The sequence below is a fragment of the Pristis pectinata genome, chromosome 8 (genome assembly GCF_009764475.1).
Source record: "Pristis pectinata isolate sPriPec2 chromosome 8, sPriPec2.1.pri, whole genome shotgun sequence".
In the NCBI taxonomy this organism is placed as follows: Eukaryota; Metazoa; Chordata; class Chondrichthyes; order Rhinopristiformes; family Pristidae; genus Pristis; species Pristis pectinata.
In genome coordinates, this window is record NC_067412.1 from 43,142,368 (window position 1) to 43,163,649 (window position 21,282).

Genomic DNA, 21,282 nt, shown 5'->3' on the forward strand with positions numbered 1-21,282 from the left:
CCGGAGGGTTGGAGGGTGACGAATGTTGTCCCCTTGTTCAAAAAAGGTAGTAGGGATAGTCCAGGGAATTACAGCCCGGTGAGTCTCACGTCTGTGGTGGGTAAGCTGTTGGAAAGGATTCTAAGGGATAGGATTTATGAACACCTAGAGAATCATGGACTGATTAGGGACAGCCAGCATGGCTTTGTGAAGGGAAGATCTTGCCTCACAAGCCTGATAGAATTCTTTGAGGAGGCGACGAGGAAGATTGATGATGGTAGTGCGGTGGATGTGGTCTATATGGATTTTAGTAAGGCGTTTGATAAGGTTCCTCATGGTAGGCTTGTTCAGAAGGTCAGAGGCCAAGGGATCCAGGGAAGCTTGGCTGTGTGGATTAGGAATTGGCTTGCCTGTAGAAAGCAGAGGGTTGTGATGGAAGGAGTGCCCTCGGATTGGAGGGCAGTGACTAGTGGTGTCCCGCAGGGATCGGTTCTGGGACCTCTACTTTTTGTGATATTTATAGATGACTTAGATGAGGGGGTGGAAGGCTGGGTTAGTAAGTTTGTGGATGACACTAAGACCGGCGGCGTTGTGGATAGTGTGGAGAGCTGTCGGAGCTTACAGAGGGATATTGATAGGATGCAGAGCTGGGCTGACAAGTGGCAGATGGAGTTCAATCCGGAGAAGTGTGAGGTGGTACACTTTGGAAGGACAAACTCCAGGGCAAAGTACAAGGTAACTGGCAAGGTACTTGGCAGTGTGGAGGAGCAGAGGGATCTGGGGCTTCATATTCACAGTTCACTGAAAGTTGCCTCACAAGTGGATAGAGCTGTTAAGAAGGCCTATGGGATGTTAGCTTTCATAAGTCGTGGGATTGAGTTTAAGAGCCGCGAAGTGATGATGCAGCTTTACAAAACTCCAGTTAGACCACACTTAGAGTACTGTATTCAGTTCTGGTCGCCGCATTATAGGAAGGACGTGGAGGCATTGGAGAGGGTGCAGAGGAGATTTACCAGGATGCTGCCTGGATTAGAGCATATGGAATATGAGGAGGGGCTTAAGGTGCTAGGGCTTTATTCACTGGAAAGGAGGAGGATGAGAGGAGACATGATAGAGGTATATAAAATATTGAGAGGAATAGATAGAGTAGACAGTCAGCGCCTCCTTCCCAGGGCACCAATGCTCAATACAAGAGGGCGTGGTTTTAAGGTTATGGGTGGGAGGTTCAGGGGAGATGTCGGGGAGGTTTTTCACTCAGAGAGTGGTTGGTGTATGGAATGCACTGCCTGGGGTGGTGGTGGAGGCAGATACATTGGACAGGTTCAAGAGTTTGTTGGATAGGCATATGGACGAATGTGAGATAGAGGGATATGCGGGAGGAAAGGGTTAGATAGTGTGAGGGTGGTTTGATGGACGGCACAACATGGTGGGCCGAAGGGCCTGTTTTGTGCTGTATGGTTCTATGGTCACAACATTGCAATTCCATGTACTGATCCATGCTCTTAAGTTCATCACCCTTATTCTTAACACTTCTCACATTAAAGTAAACACATTTCAACCCATCTAACTGATTTGCATTTAAGCCCTGTCCCCTGCCTATCCTTCCTCACATTCTCTGTACACATCACATCTACACCAACTGATCCATCAACTAACTCTGGTTCCCATCGCTCTGCCAACCTAGCCTTAAACCCTCCCCAACAGTTCTAGCAAACCTGCCCAGAGGAACATTGGTCCCTCAAGTTCAAGTGTAACCAGTCCCTTCTGTGCAGGTCATATCTACCCCAGAAGAGATCCCAATGATACACAAATCTGAACCCCTGACCCCTGCACCAACTCTTCAGCCACTCATTTATCTGCCTTATCCACCTATTCTTTCCCTCCCTGGTGCTTGGGACAGGCAGCAATCCAGACATTACTACCCTTGAGGTCCTGCATTTCAACTTCCTTCCTAACTCTCAAAACTCACTCCAGGACCTCATCCCTTATCTTACCCATGACATTGGTGCTAATGTGTACTGTGACTTCTGGCTGCTCAACCCTCCCCCTTAAGAGTATTGCGCACTCGCTTCAAGACGTCCCTGACCTTGGCACTTGGGAGGCAACATACCATCTGGGAGTCTCGTTCTTGTCCACAGAATCTCCTGTCTGTTCCCCTAACCAATGAATCCCCTATCACTATCTCACTCCTCTTTCCCTTCTTACCCCCCCCCCCCCACTTTCCTTCCTGAGCCACAGAGCCAGTGTCTGTGCCAGAGATCCAGCTGCTGTGGCTCTCGATCAGTTATTCATTCCCAACCCTCCCCCCACCAACCCCCCCCCCCCCATTCCAAAAGTATCCAAAACGATATACCTGTTATCAAGGGAAATGCTCGCCTGGGTATCCTGTATGGACTGTCTATTCCTTTTCCCCTTCCTAACTGTTACTCAACTAGCTACATCCTGCACCCTAGATGTAATTGCCTCCTCGTAACTCCCATCTATCATCTCTTCAGTTTACCGAATGATCCAGAGTTAATCCAACTGCAGCTACAGCTCCCTAATGCTGTCTGTGAGGAGCTGCAGCTGGATGCACTTCCTGCAGGTGTAGTCCTCAGGGACACTGGAGGTCTCCCAGACTTCCCACATCCTGCAGGAGGAGCATACTTCTGCCCTGACTGCCATTCCCACTGTTTTATACAAAGAAAATAACAAATAACGAAGAAAGAAAGAGAACCTACCAGAAGAAACCTCTTCTCACCTACTCTGCCTCTTTATGCCGAAGCCTTTTGAGCCAAAGCCTCAATTCCCCACTGTAACACTGTCTACTTGCACAGTGTGGTCTAACCAGAGTTTTATAGAGCTGCAACATTACCTCTGCTCTTGAACTCAATCCCCCTACTAATGAAGGCCAGCACAACGTATTCCTTCTTAACCACCCTGTCAACGCATGGCAACTTTGAGGGGTCTATGGTTTTGGACCCCAAGATCCTTCTGTTCCTCCACACTGTTAATAATTCAGCATTAACCTTGTACTCTACCTTCAAGTTCAATCTTCAAAAGTGCATCACTTCATACTTTTCCAGATCGAACTCCATCTGCCACATCTCTACCCAGCTCTGCATCCTGTCTATATCCCATTGTAACCTACAAGAACCTTCTACACTATCCAAAACACCACCTTATCTTCATGTCATCTGCAAATTTATTAACCCACCCTTCCACTTCCTCATCCAAGTCATTTATACAATAAAAAATTCACAAGTTGGGGTCCCAGAACAGGTCCCTGCAGAGCACCAATAGTCACTGACCATCAGGTAGAATATGCTCCATTTACTACCACCCTCTGCCTTCCATGGGCAAGCCAATTCTGAATCCACGCAGCCAAGTTTCCATGGATCCCATTCCTCATGACTTTCTGGATGAGCCTGCCATGGGGAACCTTGTCAAACACCTTACTAAAATCCATATATACCACATTCACTGCTCTACCTTCATCAATTTGCTTTGTCACCTCCAAAAACTCCATTAGGCTCATGAGGCATGACCTGTGCCTTTCAAAGCTATGCTGATTATCCCTAATAAGACTGCTTCTTGAAATTCTTGCAAATCCTGTCCCTAAGAATTCTCTCCAATAGTTTCCCAACCACTGACGCAAGACTCACTGGTCTGTAATTCCCAGGATTTTCCCTATTACTTTTCTTGAACAACGGAACAACGTTTGCCATCCTCCAATCCTCTGGTACCACTCCTGTGGCCAGGGAGGATGCAATGATCATAGTCAATACTCCAGCAATCTCTTCTCTCACTTCCTGTAATAACCCAGGGTATATCCTGTCTGGCCCCAGGGATTTATCTACCCTAATGTTTTTCAGAAGCTCCAACACTAACCCCTTTCTTAACCTCGACATGCTCCAGCACATTATACCTTGTCCACCTCTAGGCATGTTTCCCCTTTATCCCTGAGTGGTCCTACCCTCATCCTTGTCATCCTCCTGTTGTTCACATATGTGTAGAATGCCTTAGGGTTGTCCTTAATCCTACTAAGCAAGGCCTTCTCAAGACCCCTTCTAACTCTCCTGTTTCTTAAGCTCCTTCCTGGCCACCTTATAACTCTCAAGAGCCCCATCTGATTTTTGCTTCCTAAACCTTAAGTATGCTTCTTCCTTTTGAAGAAATGTTCCACCTCTCGTCAACCATTGTTCCTTCACCCTACCATCCTTTCCACATCCCACTGGGACAAACCTGTCCAGGACCCTATGCAAGTGTTCCCTAACCAACCTCCCCAGTTCTGCTGTGCATTCCCTGAGAACATCTGTTCCCAATTTATGCTCCCAAGTTCCTGCTTAATACCATTGTAATTAGACCTCCCCCAATTAAATATTTTCCCATATCGTCTGCTCCTATCCTTGTCCATGGTTATGCTAAAGGTCAAGGAGTTGTAGTCAGTATCTCAGAAATGCTTGCCCACTGAGAGGTCTGTCACCTGACCAGGTTTATTGCCTAGTACTAGATCCAGTATGGCCTCTCCTCTAGACGGCTTGTCCATATACTGTGTCAAGAATCCTTCCAGGGGACACCGAACAAATTCTACCCCATCTAAACCTTTTGCACTAAGGAGGTGCCAATCAATATTAGGGAAGTTGAAGTCACCCATGAGAACACTGTTATTTTTGTACCTTTCCAAAATTTGCCTAGTTATCTGCTCCTCAGTGCCCCAGTTGCTTTTGGGGGGTGGGGGGCTATAGAATACTCCCAATAGAGCAATTGTTCCCTTCCTGTTTGACTTCCACCCACACCGATTCAGTAGACGATCTGTCCACAACGTCCTCCCTTTCTGCAGCTGTGATACTATCCCTGATTAGCAATGCCACTACCCCCACCCTCCTCCCCCCCCCCCCCCCCCATCCCTTTTGAAATATCTAAACCCTGGAACATCAAGCAGCCAATTCTGCCCTTGCAACAGCCATGTCTCTAATGACCACAACATCATAATTTTATGTATTGATCTATGCTCTAAGTTCACCACCCTTATTCTTAATACTTCTTGCATTAAAGTAAACACATTTCAACCCATCCAAGTGACTGCCTTTATACCCTACCGTACCTCACAGTCTCTCTTCACATTGCATCTATCTTTACACCAACTGCTCCATCATCTGACCTAATACTCTGGTTCCCACCCCCCTGCCAACTTAGTCTAAACCCTCCAACAGCTCTAGCAAACCTACCACAAAAACATGGTCACTCTCAAGGTCAGGTGTAACCCATCCTTTTTGTTTTACAGGTCATACCTTCCCCAGAAGAGATCCCAATGATTCACAAATCTGAAACCATGGCCCCTGCACTAACTCTTCAGCCACACATTCGTCTGCCAGATCTTCTTATTCTTACCCTCACTGGCTCGTGGCACAGGCAGCAATCCAGAGATTACTACCCTTCAAGTCCTGCTTTTGAGCTACCTTCCTAACTCCCTATATTCACTCTTCAGGACCTCATCCCTTATCCTAGTTATTGTCATTGGTACCACTGTGCACCATGACTTCTGGCTGCTCACACTCCCCCTTAAGAATGCTGTGGGCTCAATCTGAGACATCTCTGACCCTGGCACCTGGGAGGCAACATACCAACCAGGAGTCACATTCTCACCCACAGAATCTCATGGCTGTTCCCCTAACAAATGAATCCCTTAATCACTGTCATGTTCTTCTTCTCCCCACTTCCCTTCTGAGCCACAGAGCCAGACTCAGTGCCAGAAACACTGTAGGTTATCTTCAACAGTATCCAAAGCAGTATATTTGTTATTGAGGGGAACAGCTACAGTGGTACCTTGCACTGACTGCCTATTCCCTTTCCCCTCTGACAGTCACCCAGCTACCTGCATCCTAGGTGTGACTGCCTAGGCAACCCCTCAGGCTCTCGAATGATCCAAAATTCATCCAGCTCTAGTTCCCTGTCATGATCTGCAACTTGCTGCAGCCAGATGCACTTCACACAAGTGTAGTCATCAGGGACACTGGGGGTCTCCCTGACCTCCCACATCCTGCAAGAGGAGCATACCACTTCCCTGACTGCCATTCCCCACTGTTCTAACTGTGCAATAAGAAAGAAAGAGACCACTCACTTACTCTGCCTCTTGACACTGAAGCCTCTTGAGCCAGATCCTCAGATTCCCCACCACCCCACCCCCTCCAAAATTTTGGAATTAGGGGGTGGGGGTTGGAGGGTGCTAATTCTAAAATCTCTCATTCTTTCTCATATTTCCGTATTACACAGGAAATGGACACTTGGCCCATTGAGTCTATGCCAGCCATCAGAGCACTTCCATCAGTCCCATATCTCCATTTTCCTTGCAACTTATTCTCTCTCTCTCATGCCCATCAACTTACTCCTTTTTCTTGTACCACCCACTCACTAGAGATAATTTACAGCAGCCAGCTAACCTGCAGAACACCTTTGGGCCGAGAAATAAAACCCTCACGGTCATGGAGAACACACAAACTTCACACAGATATGGCCTGAATTAAGGATGGAACTGGGCAGTTGATTCTTTTTCCTCCATTTTCACTTCTTCCTCTGTAGTTTGGTCCAATCCACAAATTCATTCAATTTACTGTTCTTAGTGTAGTCAGTAATGGGAGGTGCTGGGACCATTGTTGTTTGTGTTATATTCAAATTATTTGGATCAGGATGTAGGTGGTCTAATTAGTGAGGTTTTCAGATGACATGAGAATTGGTGGAGTCGTATTATAAATGACCTGGATGAGTATGTTGATCGGTGGGTTAATAAGTTTGCAGACGATACCAAGATTGGTGGAGTCGTGAATAGTGTAGAAGACTGGATATAGCATGATATAGATCAGTTGCAGATGTAGGCAGAGAGATGGCAGATGCAGTTTAAACCAGATAAATGTGAGGTGTTGCACTTTGGTGGGACTAATGTCAAGAGGCAGTACACTCTAAAGGGCAAGACCCTTAACAGTGTTGAAGGGCAGTGAGACCTTGGGGTGCAAATCCATGGCTCACTGTAAGTGGCTACACAGGTAGATAGGGTGGTAAAGGCGGCTTATGGAATACTTGCTTTCATTAATCGAGGTATTGAGTACAGGAGTCAAGAAGTTGTGATGCATCTCTATAGAACTCTGGTTAGGCTGCCTTTGGAGTATTGTGTGCATTTCTGGTCACCTCACTACAGGAAGTATGTTGAGGCTTTAGAGAGGGTGCAGAAGAGGTTTATGCTGCCTGCTTTAGAGGGCATGTGTTATCAAGAGAGGCTGGACAAACTTGGGCTCTTTTCTCAGGAGCGGTGGAGGCTGAGGGGTGATCTGTTGGAAGTGTATAAAATTATGAGGGGCATAGTGAGGGTGGACAAGCAATATCTTTTTCCCATTATTGAGCAAGGCCATGCATTTAAGGTGGGGGGGGGGGGTGTAGGATCAGAACAGACGTCAGGGGCACGTTTTTTACTCAGAGAGTGGTGGATGCCGGGAATGCGTTTGCCTAATAGAGTGGTGGAGGCAAATTCACTGGGGGCTTTTAAGAAAGGCTTGGATGGGCACATGAATGAGAGGAAAATGGAGGGATATGGGATTTCTGCAGGTAGAAGGGATTAGTTGTGTTGGCCCAACATTTGTGGGCTGAAGGGCCTGTTCTGTGCTGTACTGTTCTATCTTCTATCACTGGATTGATAATCTAGATACCCAGGCCAATGTCCTGGAGACCTAGGTTCAAATCCCACCACGGCAGATGCTAATAAATTCACATTCGAATTCTGGAATTAAGAAGTCAAATGATGACCATGAAAACCATTGTCAATTGTTTAAAGATCCATCTCATTCACTGAACATCCTGTAGGAGGTGAAATTCACCATCCTTACCTGGTCTGGCTTACACGCGACTCCAGAACCACTGCAATGTGGTGAACTCTTAACTGCCCTCTGAAAAGGCCTAGCAGGCCATTCAGTTGTAATAAACCACTAGAAATCCAGAATCGACCTAGGCACCAGAAACGATAATGGTAAAAACTGCCCTGTTGACTCTGCAAAGTCCTCCTCATCAACATCTGGGAGCTTGTGACCATCAAGAAGGATAAGGGCAGCAAAAGTGTTGGTACTACACCACCTGGAAGTTGCCCTCCAAGCGCGTACCATCCTGATGTATATATTGCCATTCCTTGACTGTCACCGGGTCAAAATCTTGGAACCCCCTCCCTAACAGCATTATGGGTATACCCACATCTCAAGGACTGCAGCGATTCAAGAAAGCAGCTCACCACCACCTTCTCGAGGGCAACTCGGACTAGGCAATTAAATGCTGCTCAGCCAGCAAAGCCCACACCCCTTGAATGTATAATAATAAAAAAAAATAGTTGTCTAAAGATACAGCAGTTCATGGATCAACTGGAAAGTTGTGCAGAGCAGTGGTAAGTGGAATTTAATCCAGACAAATGTGAGATGGTGCATTTTGGGAGGTCAAATTCTGGTAGGATATATGGAGTAAATGGCAGGGCCCTTTGAAGTGTTGATGTAGAGAGAGACCTTGGTGTGCAAGTCCATAGTTCCCTTAAGATGGTGACACAGGTGGATAGGGTTGGGAAGAAGACATTTGGTATGCTCACTTACACAGGCTGAGGCATTGATTATGGGAGTTGGGATGTCATATTGTAGTTGCACGAAATATTAGACTGCACTTGGAGTATTGTGTACAATTCTGGTCACCACATTACAGGAAGGATGTGGTAGCAGTAGAGTGCAGAAGAGATTCACCAGGATGTTGCCTGGGATGGGACACTGTAGTTACAAGGAGAGATTGGGTAGGTTGAGTTTATTATCACTAGATTGTGGAGACTGAGGGGTGACCATGTAGAAGTTCATAAAATTATGAAGAACATAGGGTAGAGAGTCAGAGCCTTTGTCCAGGGCAGGGGAGTCCAGAACTAGAGGGCACAGGTTTAAGGTGAGAGGGGAAAAATTTCAAGGAGATCTGAGCGGTAAGTTTTTCCACACAGAGGGTGGTGAATATCTGGAATGAGCTGCCAGAGGAAGTGGTAGAGGTAGATACAATGTTTGAAAGGTATTTGGGCAGGTACTTGCATAGGAAAGGCATAGAGGGATATAGGTCAAATGCAGGCAGATGGGATCAGCATAGATAGGCATCATGGTCGGCGTGGACGAGCTGGGTTGTATTGGTCCATTTCTGTGCTGTACGTTTCAATGGTTCATAGTACTTGGTATGTGTACTTTCCAAAGTTGTCCCCAGAAAGTAGAGAAGAGTGAATTTTTCTTTTCAGTCTAAAGGAAATGGTCAACAAACAGCCTTCTTGCTGAGAACAGTCAACCAATCACACTGACCCTTACTCTAGAATGTGTGCTTGAACACCACAAGAGTGAAGCACCTCTTTATCAAGCTACTGGGAAATATTCATATTTAATTTTCAGTGGGCTCAGTAGATTTTGTTTACTTTCTGTGGTTAGTGATATTATCAATTGTTCAGCTCCATGTGCAGATGAAGCTTGTTTCCTGTGAAGTAGCTATGTCTCCTGTTCTCAAGAGAGTACTTGCTGTAGAGCAGGTGGCTGAGAGCTTTGGCTAAGACAGAACAGAAATAATAGCAATGATATACTGTACCATCAACAAAGTGTTTTAATAAAATTGACAATCTTCCTGAGGATAATTTCAATGTCCCTGACCTTTACTGAGATGGCTCACATCTGAAATATTTTTTAAAAAAAAGAATTTCCGTAAGGCAAAATTTTCTTGGGAACCATGGACCAGGTTTGGCTCTGACACTTGCAATAACATTGCTGCATACAGCCACAATACAGGAGAAAGGAAAATTCGACTCAAGATTATGTATTTTCGTATAAGTCATACAACATGGAAACAGGCTCTTCTGCCCTCCAAATCAGTGCCAACTATGAAGCACCCATTTACACTTATCATACATTAATAATCCCATTTTATTCTCCTCATGTTTGCATCAACTCCCCACTCATCTACATACTAGGGGTAATTTACAATGGCCAATTAACCTGCCAACCCACATGTCTGAGAACGTGCGAACTCCACACAGACTGCACCAGAGCTTGGGTTTGAACTCTGGCCACTGGAACTGTGAGGCAGCACCTCTACCAGCTGCACTTTTGTGATTGTGAACAAGGACAGTTTTGCACACTGAGAAAAATGTGGTAAGATTTTCAGTTGTTTAGATTAATCTCTGGAAATTCATGATGCAGAGGCCAGTGGGGGGAGAGAAGGTTTCAGCAGTAGGTCTATAGCCCTGCAGGTCACAGCTCTTCAAACAGACATCCAAGTACTGTTTTAAATGTGATCAGAGTTTCTTCCTCTTTGGGCAACTGAGGCAGTGAGATACAGACCCCTATCATCCTTACCATAGTTTAAAGCGATGCCCCTTGGGTTTTCACCCTTTAGCCAAGAGAAATTGGTCCTCCTCCTTTATCCAGGCACCTCATCGTTTTATATAGCTCAAAAAAAGTCTTTGTTCAGCCTCTTTTCCAGCCCATCTGTTCCTGCCTCACAGCTAAAGTTCACCAGTCCTGGAAATCCCTGCCCTGCATCCTCTCCAGTGCAATCTGGTAGGCAGGACTGTGCAGTACATGAGTTGTGGCCTCATCGACATTGAAAACAATTCTAACATAACTTCCCTGCTCCTTTATTCTACTCCTTGGTGCATAAAGGAAAGCACCTCTATGCCTTTTAACTATCGATCTACCTGTCACAATCCGAGGACATATTCACAAACATTCATTGGCACTGACAATACTATTGGAGGAAGACTGTATCCTGGGCAATACTGGAACAAATACTGTAGCCCACGGGCAGTACCCTGTGATTTGGGGCAGAAGAGCTGCCTCAAAGTGGTGCATTGTGTTTCCAAACAGGAGAGGACTTGAGAATAACAATGGAGCAGATGGTGTTTTGTGGTCCTTTGTCTAAGATGCACAAAGGATGACCACTTAAGTGAAGTATGTGGAAAGAAAGTCCATCAGAGTAGGCCAGGAGAAACACAACATTAAGATGAAGGAGATTAGGCACAGGAAGAGTTCCAAACAACTTTGGCATAATTATAGTAATTCTATTGTAAATTATGGTTGAATGCCACAGCTGAAATTATGTAAACAGATTTGGAAAATGAGAATAAAGGGAATTGCCTAACAATTGTTCCTAAAAAGCTGATAATCTTGACTTTACATTTACTATTAACTATTTGCTCAACAACCACATGTGTACTTCACAGGGAACTTCTGTACAGTGATCTGAGCAGAAATACAAATATTCCCATTCATCACCCAGGTCTGCTGTGCCCATTTATAGCACTTCTGCCTCAGTTTAGATTGGTTAACTCCATTCAGACTGATTTTGATGCTTGTTTGTCTATTTAGTACAGTACCCACCATGTTTGGGGAGCCAAAGGATGAAGAAATCAATTCAATTTAAGAAATAAAAATCCTGAAGAGAATTTTGTGCAATGTTGGGTTTAATGAATTGTGGGCAGCTGATCCCCAAGTGAATGGCACTAAAGTCAGGGAAGATGACTGGGAGATGGTGGCAGTGGTCTGTGGGGCTGTATTGGAACTTGACGAGGTGCATATGCTACAACCTGCTCCAAACAGATAACTCCTTTAAATCTTGCTTGCATTCTTGCAATCCAGTTTTATACATAGTGCCTTAAATATGAATTAAGCGTATTATTTGCATTTGGAAAGGGCTTAAATTCTGGTGCAAGGCACCTTTTTTTCCCTGAACTGACATGGCTCATAATGAGTGTGTGCTTACTGTCCACTATGTTGAGACTGGGACATTTGCTTAGCAAAGAAAATTGAACAGTACAGCCCTTTGTCCTACTATATCAACACTGACCATGATGCCATTCCAACTAATGCCATCTGCCTGCACATGGTCTATACCCCTCCACCTCCTGCCTGTTTATGTGACTGTCTAAATGCCTCTTAAATGTTGCTACTATATCTGCTTCTACCACCTCCCCGGCAGTGGTTTCCAGGCACTCTATGTGTAGCCAAAAAAAAACTTGCCTCGCAAGCACCTCACACTTGTCTGGATTAAACTCCATGTGTCATTTCAGCCCATCTACATTTTCCTCTAAATCATATATCTCAAAAAACAAAGGTCCCAGCACTGATCCTTGTGGAACACCTCCACAGGCCTCCAGCTGGAATAATGTCCTCCACCATCACCCTTTGTCCTCTGTGGCCAAGCTGGTTTTGAATCCAACCTACCAAATCTCTCTGGATCCCATGTGATTTAATCTTCTGGATCAGCCTACCATGAGGCACCTTGTTGAATGCTTTACTAAAATTCATGTAGACAACATCCATTGCCCTACCCTCATCAATCATCTCCATCACCTCCTCAAAAAAAACTCAAATCAAGTTTTTAAGAGACACCCCATCCCACACAAAGCAATGCTGACTGTTCATAATGTCCATGCTTTTCCACTTATAAGTAGATCCTATCCCTAGGAATCTCCAGTAATTTTCATACCACTGATGTAAGACTCACCGGCCTGTAATTCCTGGTTTGTCCCTATTGCCCTTCTTAAACAAAGGAACAATGTTGGCTATTCTCCAGTCTTCTGTGACCTTGTCCATGGCTACAGGGGACACAAAGGTCTCAAGGCCCCAGCAATCTCCTCTCTTGCATTTCTCAGTAACCTGCAATAGATCCCATCGGTCTCTGGGGACTTAGCCACCTTAATGTTTTTCAAAAGAAGCATCACCACCTCCTTGATGTCAACATGCCCCTTTATATCAGCATACCCCTTCCTGATCTCGCTATCCTCCATGTCATTGCTGATTACTGATGTGATCCATGTGATTACTGATGCAAAGTACTCATTTAGTATCGCACCCACTTTCTCTTGGCTCCAGGTATAAATTCACTTCTTTGGCCTCTCCCGAGCTACCCTCTTGTTTTTAATGTATTTATAAAATGCCTTGGGATCCTACTTGCCAAGGACATTTCATGGTCCCTTTTAGCCCTCCTGATCCCCTGTTTAAGTTCTTTCCTGCTTCCTCAAGGGCCCTGTCCAATTTCGGCTTCCTATATCTTACATGTGCTTCCTTTTCCTCTTTTTTTGATACAACATCTCATCATCTAAGGTTCCCAAACCTTGCCATCCTTGTCTTTTTTTCCTCATAGAAACATTTTGTCCTGAATACTGACCAGCTGGCCTTGAAATGATTCCCACATGTCAAATGTGGAGCTACCTAATAACAGCCTATTCCAATCTACTCTCCCAGCTCCTGCCTAATACTGTTGTAATTAACCTTCCCTCAATTTAGAACCTGAGGTCTAGTCTTATCCTTGTCCATAACTATCTTAAAACTTATGGAGTTATGACCACTGTTCCCAAAATATTTTCCCACTGAAACTCCGATCAGTTGGCCAGGCTCATTTCCTGATACCAGGTCTAATATGGGGCCCCTTCTCTGGTTGGTCTATCTACATACTGTTTCAAGAAGTCTTCCAGGATGATCCTAGCACATTCTGCCCCATCTAAGCCTCTGGCACTAAGGGAATCACAGTCAATATTGGGGTTATTACTCTCTGAGTGCAGCTGTGACATTTTCCCTGATCAGTTGTGCAACTTCTCCACTTTTACATACTATCTGCATACACTATTGCATCAGAAACATCTAAATCTTGGAATGTTGAGTTGCCAGTCCTGCCCTACTCTCAACCAAGTCTCTGTAATGGCCACAGCACTAATCTTGATAAGTTCATCTGCCTTATCCGTAAAACACTTCAACCCATCAGTCCCACCTGGTCCTGCCTATCCTTCCTTTCAGCCTTACTTGATGCAACCTCTACCTTCCTCTCAATCCCTCCACCTTGCTGACCTCTGGTTCCCACCACCCCCCCCCCCCCCCCCCCGACACTCCAGTTTAAATGCTCCCAAGTGGCGTTTGCAAAACTCCCTGTGAGGGTATTGGTTCTCTTCCAGTTTATCTGCAACCTGTCCTTATTGCACCTGCCTTGCAAGAGCCCATTGATCCGTGTACCTGAACCCCTCCCTTCTGCACCAGCACCTTTTTTTACACAATCAACTGTACTCTCTTTCTATTTCTTGCCTCGCTAGCATGTGGTACAGGGTCCTGCTTTTTAACTTTCTACCTAACTCCCTAAATCCTTGTCTCTCTCCTTACCTGTGGGGACCTTGTCTTTCTCCCTGCCTGTGTTGTTAGTACCAATGTGGACCATGACCTCTGGCTGCTCACTTTGTCTTTCAGAATATCCTGTGCCCACTCAGAGACATCCTTGACCCTGGCACCAGGGAGGCATAATACCATCCTGGAGTCTCGCTTCCAGCCACAGAAGTGCCTGTTCGTGCCCCTGACTAAAGAGTCCCCTGTCACTATTCCATCTAAGTAATGGGTGTGGTACCACTGAATTTCTAAGCACGAAAGCTTCAATAAGAATCCTTTTTTTGTGGAAATTGAATTAGCTGAAAGTATATTTTTGGAAAATGCCAGGAAACCTGTTTTAGTGAGCTCTTCCTGGACAAACTGAAGTGAGCTTAAACAATAGCAGGAATGACCCCATCGGTCTTTGTATTTATAGAATATAAAGGTAGAAGAGCTTTTGACAGAGTAGGTTGTCATGATTATTATCCACAAATGACAGGTTTGTGAGTTAATATATTTAATTGATTTAAGATATTTTAATATTTTAATTTTGTTGTATCCTTGCATGATATTTATAATTTATGCTTCTGTCTGTTGCATGAGACACTGTTATTTAAAGCTGAAATCCTATTTGGTTCTCAGTATCTAGGGTATATTATCAGTGACTTTGTTTTTATTAGCATCACACTTGTTGGTGTGACACTGTTGCACCAGATGTGACTGAAATTTTACCAGCCGCTGTTATCGGTGATTCGTCAGTAAGTCTGTTCTCTATAAAAGATGAGCAGAGAAGCAAGTCAGTTACGGACCTTTCCATTTTGGAAGGTTTAAAGTGGCTGGCAGAATGAATTGTTTTGATGGTAATTGTGCAAATGAATCTGGAGACCTGAGCAGTTAGGAGCCATGAACATAAGGTGTGGAGTGGTGGGGGCTGCAGTTATCAGGAGAGTCATACTACTTGCATTTCATACTGGAGTAGAGCTTGTGGTTGATATTCATACAAACAATGTTCCTCCTTGATTTATGTATCAGGTTTTCTTTTAGGTACTGTAATCGGGCGCCTTCATGGTTTTGGTCATTCCGGATCAAGAGATTTTTCGATGCTACTCCTAATAATTCCCCAACACACTTTTATTTAACTTCTTTTTCCATGTTACACAGTAGTTTAATAAATTTTACAATGAACTCAGTGAGTTTAAAAGAAACAGGAAATATACTAGCATACTGGACCTTGGTTCTGACTGTAAACCTACCTGAGTTCTGAACTTGACACCTACCCCAGCTGTGTACCCGCCCACACACCGGACCCCAGACACCTGCACACCCCTCTTATACACTGGATCCTCAGGTCATACACTGTAAATAATGGGTGAGCCTGGCACCGAATTATCGGAGTTGCTCTGTAATTGGTTAATTCCTTCATATAACCCAAACAGAAGCAGGTTTGGAGGAGCTGAAAATCTGCTTAACCCAGGGTAGAGCAAAACTGCATCCATTTCTACATGTTTTAGCACCAGTCAGCAAACTTGACTCCTGACTTTTTGCTATGATTTTTGATTGTCCCAACACTGTCTCTGGTGAAAATTTTCTTCGGATGTCATCAACAGTGGTAGAGTGTACAAAATTCATCTCCAATTGTCTAAAATTGTCATCTCCAACCTCAATTGTCTAAAAATCAACTCTCTTATATACTCATTGAACAAACAGCTACTACTAAATCCATTTCTCCAGAAACCATGTTATGTAGAGGACCAACACTCAAATTCCTTTGTCCTTTTTGTGATCTATAATTTTCTGTGATCTCTGATACATGCTGATATGTGCATGGACTGTTTTGCCTGTGACGGTCAAATTCACTCATAATTCCGGGCTATTTCACTACAGCATCCATTCAGTAGGTATTAATACTTCTGTGTAGGTGGAAGTCTCTCCAAAAGCTGGCTGCAGAGATCACAAATCTGAGCCTGAATTTGCAACAGATCAGTAGAATATGCTATGCTGAAACTGACAGCATGGTATTACATAGTGAAATCCAGTAATACTGTTCTATCAACCTTGCATTTGAAGATTTTGGTCTCTAGGGGACCTCCACAAATAGAATTAGGGAGATCCACAATGCTGTTTTAATACTACTACAACATTGAGATTATTGTGGTACTCTGGACTACATTTCAAACCTTAGAATCCCAGTGCGTTAGATTTAAAAACGCAGGGTAATTAGCCAGCAGCTTCAAGGCTGACATTTAATCAAGGGATTCAGCTGCTGAAGTCTTTGCCTTAAAAATTTAGTCTTATTTGAATCCCACTTCTCAAGTTATTGGTATCCATTATTAATTTATATATTGAATATATCACATTCCTAATTTAATGCAAATTGGATAATGAATGGATATATGTATCAAATGGACACTGTCGTCTTGCTTATCACAGGAACCTGGCCCTGCTAAAGTTGCAGTTACCAGTAGCAGTATACCAAGTGCTGAGAGAGTTCCCAGCACCAAGTCAACACTCTGGCAAGAGGAGCTTAAAAACAACGATCCACATGTTGTCAGTAACCTGGTGAGAAGTTCTTCACAGGCCCAGTCTCCTACTGGATCATCAGCAATGCCTAAAGAAGGTGAGAGGATATAATAGGGATTGGGGTGGGTGGGGAAAAGAGCAGGAACTAACTTAGGTTCTTAATTTTCCTAGAATGTTGGTTCTGCCAGCCATTGGCCATAAGTTGGCTTATTTTGTAGAGATCCTTTTTGTTTGGTGGAGCTGCCTATTGCATGGGGCAGTCATAACACCTGCCCTAATTTAAATTGCCAGTCACTACAGATTTCCTCCTGACTTTCTGATGAAATATTCCGCATTTGTCCTAACACACTCAGAATTAGCCCTAGGCTTTGCATTTTAGTATTGGACCTAATTTCTCTGTCAGCGTTTATTTTCATAGGAACTGGCTGACAACAGTAGAAAATTCCTAGCTGTGATTCGGGATATTCCTAGAATCCAGTTATTCAAAATGAAACTGTTAACTGACATGCACCACTGGCTTAAAGTACACAGCAGCAGTAAAACAATCTATGTACTTATTAAAAATGAAATGTCAGAAATCTTTCAGATACTGGTTCAGTCCACAGGGACCATGCTAGCTCCTAGCAGAGCAATCCATTAGTTCCCTTTCCCCTTATTTTGCTGTAGCTCCTTTAACTTAGTCTCTCTCCTGTGCCCCTCAACTCTTGTTTGATTTGTTTGCAACCTGCCTGCAACAGGGAGAGTTATCTTTTTGATGTGGAAGAAAACCAGAACACCCAGGGGAAACCCAGGGAGGAATTTGCAAACTCTGCACAGGCAACGCACAAGGTTAGGATCAAACACAAGTTGCTGGAGCTATGGGGAAGTTAAACCACTACAATTGATTACAAAACTTATTGGAACAATTGGTCAGTTTAATTTGTAATAATATTAAGAATAAAATCTAGGAGCATGATATGGAAATAGAATTAACTCAAATATTGCATATAGACGACCTGGATTGTTTTCAGACTATGATTCTGTTTTCAAGTGCCTCGTGTCCAAAATCTTTTTTTGAGTGATTCACCACTTGTGTTTTAACCAACTTAAACTGGCCAAGTCGCTTAGTACAGTGATATCATTAAATTTTCAGGGTTTTCCTCTGACACAAGCTCATACCTACCTTCAGGCTTGAATAAAATAAACTTTTTTTTGCTCTTTCTTCTTGTACAAGTTGCATTTGTTCATTGCTTTGCAAGCATAGCATCTTCCTACAAAAGCATACTCTACAGCAACTCTAGGACTTAAATGATTGGGCCTTGGGTAGAGAGCAGCACTTCACCATATCATTTACCTTCACTAGTGATGGTAAAATTCTACTGCTTTTCATTGTAATGAATTTAAGGTAGTGTTATCAGCATGGCTGCCTTGCTTAGAGGATTATTGTATATTCATACTTGGGTCAAGTCATGTTTATTGTCATGTGTACAAGTATGGTGAGGTACAGGTTTAATGAAAATTGCTCTGTTTATAAACAAGTTGTCTTCCTCCTAAACATAGCACAAAGTGTTGTTAATGGTGATGAACTGGATGGCCAGGAGAAGAAACGTGTAGAGAGTGGCTACTTTTCTCTGGAGAAGCTGAAGCCTGACTCAAAGCAGTTAACCTCCTCACCTAGCAGCAACACCACTGACAGGTATAGTTCCTCTGAAAGTGGCATGGTAGTCCCGTGCCACTCTAGCCTGTACAGCAATTCTTTCCTTCCTGCAGGTAACTTTCTCTCCAATGGCTCTTGTGTTAGCTCTTCCCAGAGCTCCTTGGACTCCGAGACCAGTGATGTGACAATGATGAGCATAGCAAGCTCAAACAGCAGGCTTGGGGAACAGCCAAGCCATTCCCCAGCTACAAGGACCAGTCGGGACTATGCTGCACTTGCATTTGTTCCCAGAGCCAAGAGGATCAGCAACAAACAGGTCTTTCAAGTGGATGAGCAGCAGGAGCAGCAGCTGCAAACCTGCAGCCCTGGTAGAGTGGAGTTGGATCGCTTATTTGGACGTGAAAGGAGGTAAGAAACTGAAGTTGGAAAAAAATTAATTGTTAAAATCTGACTGACTTTTTTTTTCATATACCCTTTAATGCACTATAGTTTCTGACCAAGGATTATCACTTAAGCCCCTGTTATTTTAATTTAAAGCAAAAATTGAGCTGGAAGGGACTTGGCTGCTGAAATGCATCTGATTTATATACAAAGTTCTTTTACCAAGAATATGAGGGAGACTCTGATGTACAAAACATGTTCAAACATGGTGCTCCTCCTTTCAGATTTTGCATGTATTTTAGACTGCAGCTTGTTGCAGTTTCTATAACCTTTTTGAGGCCTCTTCCATGTTTCATTCCTCAGCAAGGTGGTGGTTGGAATTTATCTGAGGCATCTGGTACGGACTAAATTGGGGCTTGGGGTGCCTGCTTCCACTTGTGTCATATCCATTGCTACATTTTCACTTCTATATTCCAACTTATCCATGTGTTCTTCAATCCCTTATTTAAAATGCACTCAGTCCTTTCACCAATGTTCTACAATACTTGTGACTCTTTTATTCCAAAGAGTCTTAACTACAGGTCCTCCCCAACCTACGAATGATCAACTTGTGTTCAGCCTGTACATACCAGCAAGTGTTTGGGAGACCGGTAGGACGGATTTGGCAGCTGCTGCAGGGCTGCAGGTATCTTCTGCCACGTGGGAACTAGGTTCATGGCTACATTTCTGACTTGCGGAGTGTTCAGATTACAAACACTTCACAGAAGTGGAATCCTTGGTGACCTGGGGAGGACCTGTACTTTGAGGTTATGATCTATAAAGGAGAGTAGTTCACCGTGCTGTTCAGATGTTCTGCTGCACACTTAATTCCTTCCCTGGACTTCTGCTTTCCTCACTGCTTAAGACTGACATTGAAGGAGCCGAGTATGAATCAGTTTGATACCGTACTAGCGTAACTTGATTAAGTTCCTGGTGTTAGCAGAAAGGAAGGTCTGCATGGTCAAGTAGCAATCACCTTGAAAATTAGTTAATACGAGTTCATGAACTTTGCTAGTGTATGGAAAACTTGCTGTTATTGATTTATTTGTTTCCCATATTCTGTCTCCCAAAAACCTTCAAGCTGTCCGGTAAGGAATCGTCTGTTTTCTGACCCCAGATTGCTTCCAGTCCTTTGACACAAGTGTGTCTTGGTATTCTGATATAAGCTTGTATTACAGTGCATGTATGCAGAGCGTGTTGAACTGGCCCAGTTATTAACAGTGCACTTCTTAAATTACAACATTTTGTTTAAAAAGAATGTCAGGAAGTTTACAATTTGGTGTCATTGTGGCCTTATAGACATTGGATAATTGTACATGCATGGAAGGCTAAATCTTTTTTCTGAGTCTGTCTCTAACAGACCTACAGGAGATTGAAAGCACAGGAGTTGGATTTGTCTCTCTGAAAACCTGTTGAGCATCAAAGGACCTCGCACTGTGTACCAGTGGCTTCAATTACTGTTACTGTAATTAGCTCAATTACCTTAATTTTACTCTTCAGCAAAAACAACTTGTGTCCACCATTAAATACATGCCTGAGAGATTGGGCAAGACTGGGAAACCAGTAATGGGCATCAGGTTTTGCAGTACATGTGATGTAAGAATTAGTACAGAAACCCCAAGCTGCTGATACTCCAGGTGACAAGGATGGCTGCTTGCAATTTGTTTTCTGGTGGTGAAGAGTTTCTACTTGCTTGGCAGGTTATGCCTGATTTCTCACCCTCGGGGCTAAATAATGCAGTAACTTGATTAAACAAGTGAACAACCTGACTCTCAAACTGTTTTAATTGCCATTAAGGAAAGATTCTTGCAGACATAGCAACATTTTGAATTTAACTCCGCTGCTTTAAAGAGCCCCCTCAGGTTAATTGAATCAAATTTCCCTTGCCTGCAGTTTGGAGTGACTGACCTTGGCCAAAGGTCATCTTAAAAAATTTCCAGGAATTTCTCTAGAAAATGTGTGTTTCTGTTTTTGTGCAATTTCTCCTAAACATTGTGCACAAAAAATACACCCTGATTTTCCGTATTGATACCATGTAAAGCAGTTGAATGGTTGGGGAAGTCAAGTGAAATATTTAATATTTTAACGATCTTTTCAAAGTTAGTGTCATCAGATACTGGCTAATGCCAGAAGGCTAAACTAATAAAAGAACCTTTGTTCATTGATGGTGGTTAGAATTTACAGCTGGCCGTTGGGTAGTGAGTGGGAGTGGATGTAGAGATGAGGCTTCAAAGGGATTTAGACAAAGTGAGCTAGTGGGAAACATCGCAGATGAAGTACAATGTGGAGAAATGTGAGGGCAACCACTTCGGTAGGAAAAATAGAAATATTGAAGATGAGAAATTGGGACCTAGGTGTCCTTCTACACAAGTTATTGAAAACTGATGTGCAGGTGTCACAGGCAGTTAGAAAGGTAAATGGTATGTTGGCCTTTATTGCTAGAGGATTTAAGAACAAGAGTAAAGATGGCTCGGTGAGACTACACCTGGAGTATTCTGTACAGTTTTGGTGATATTATGTAAAAAAAAGGATAGACCTGCTGTAGAGGGGGTGCAGTAAAAGTAAATTGGTAAATAAATTGGT

The 21,282-nt window shown here is 43.6% G+C and overlaps 1 protein-coding gene across 4 annotated transcripts in view; it reads left to right on the top strand.

Annotated features, from left to right (window-relative positions):
- Window positions 1–21,282, top strand: part of LOC127573910 (myosin phosphatase Rho-interacting protein-like) — a 178,489-nt gene that overhangs the window by 105,358 nt on the left and 51,849 nt on the right. For 3 of the 4 annotated variants that reach the window (XM_052022491.1, XM_052022490.1, XM_052022493.1), the window contains 3 exons: window positions 16,554–16,740; window positions 18,183–18,318; window positions 18,424–18,687. In XM_052022491.1, the coding sequence (XP_051878451.1) occupies window positions 16,554–16,740; window positions 18,183–18,318; window positions 18,424–18,687 (587 nt within the window). The remainder of the gene's footprint in view (window positions 1–16,553; window positions 16,741–18,182; window positions 18,319–18,423; window positions 18,688–21,282) is intronic. The other variant, XM_052022492.1, reaches the window with a different exon arrangement.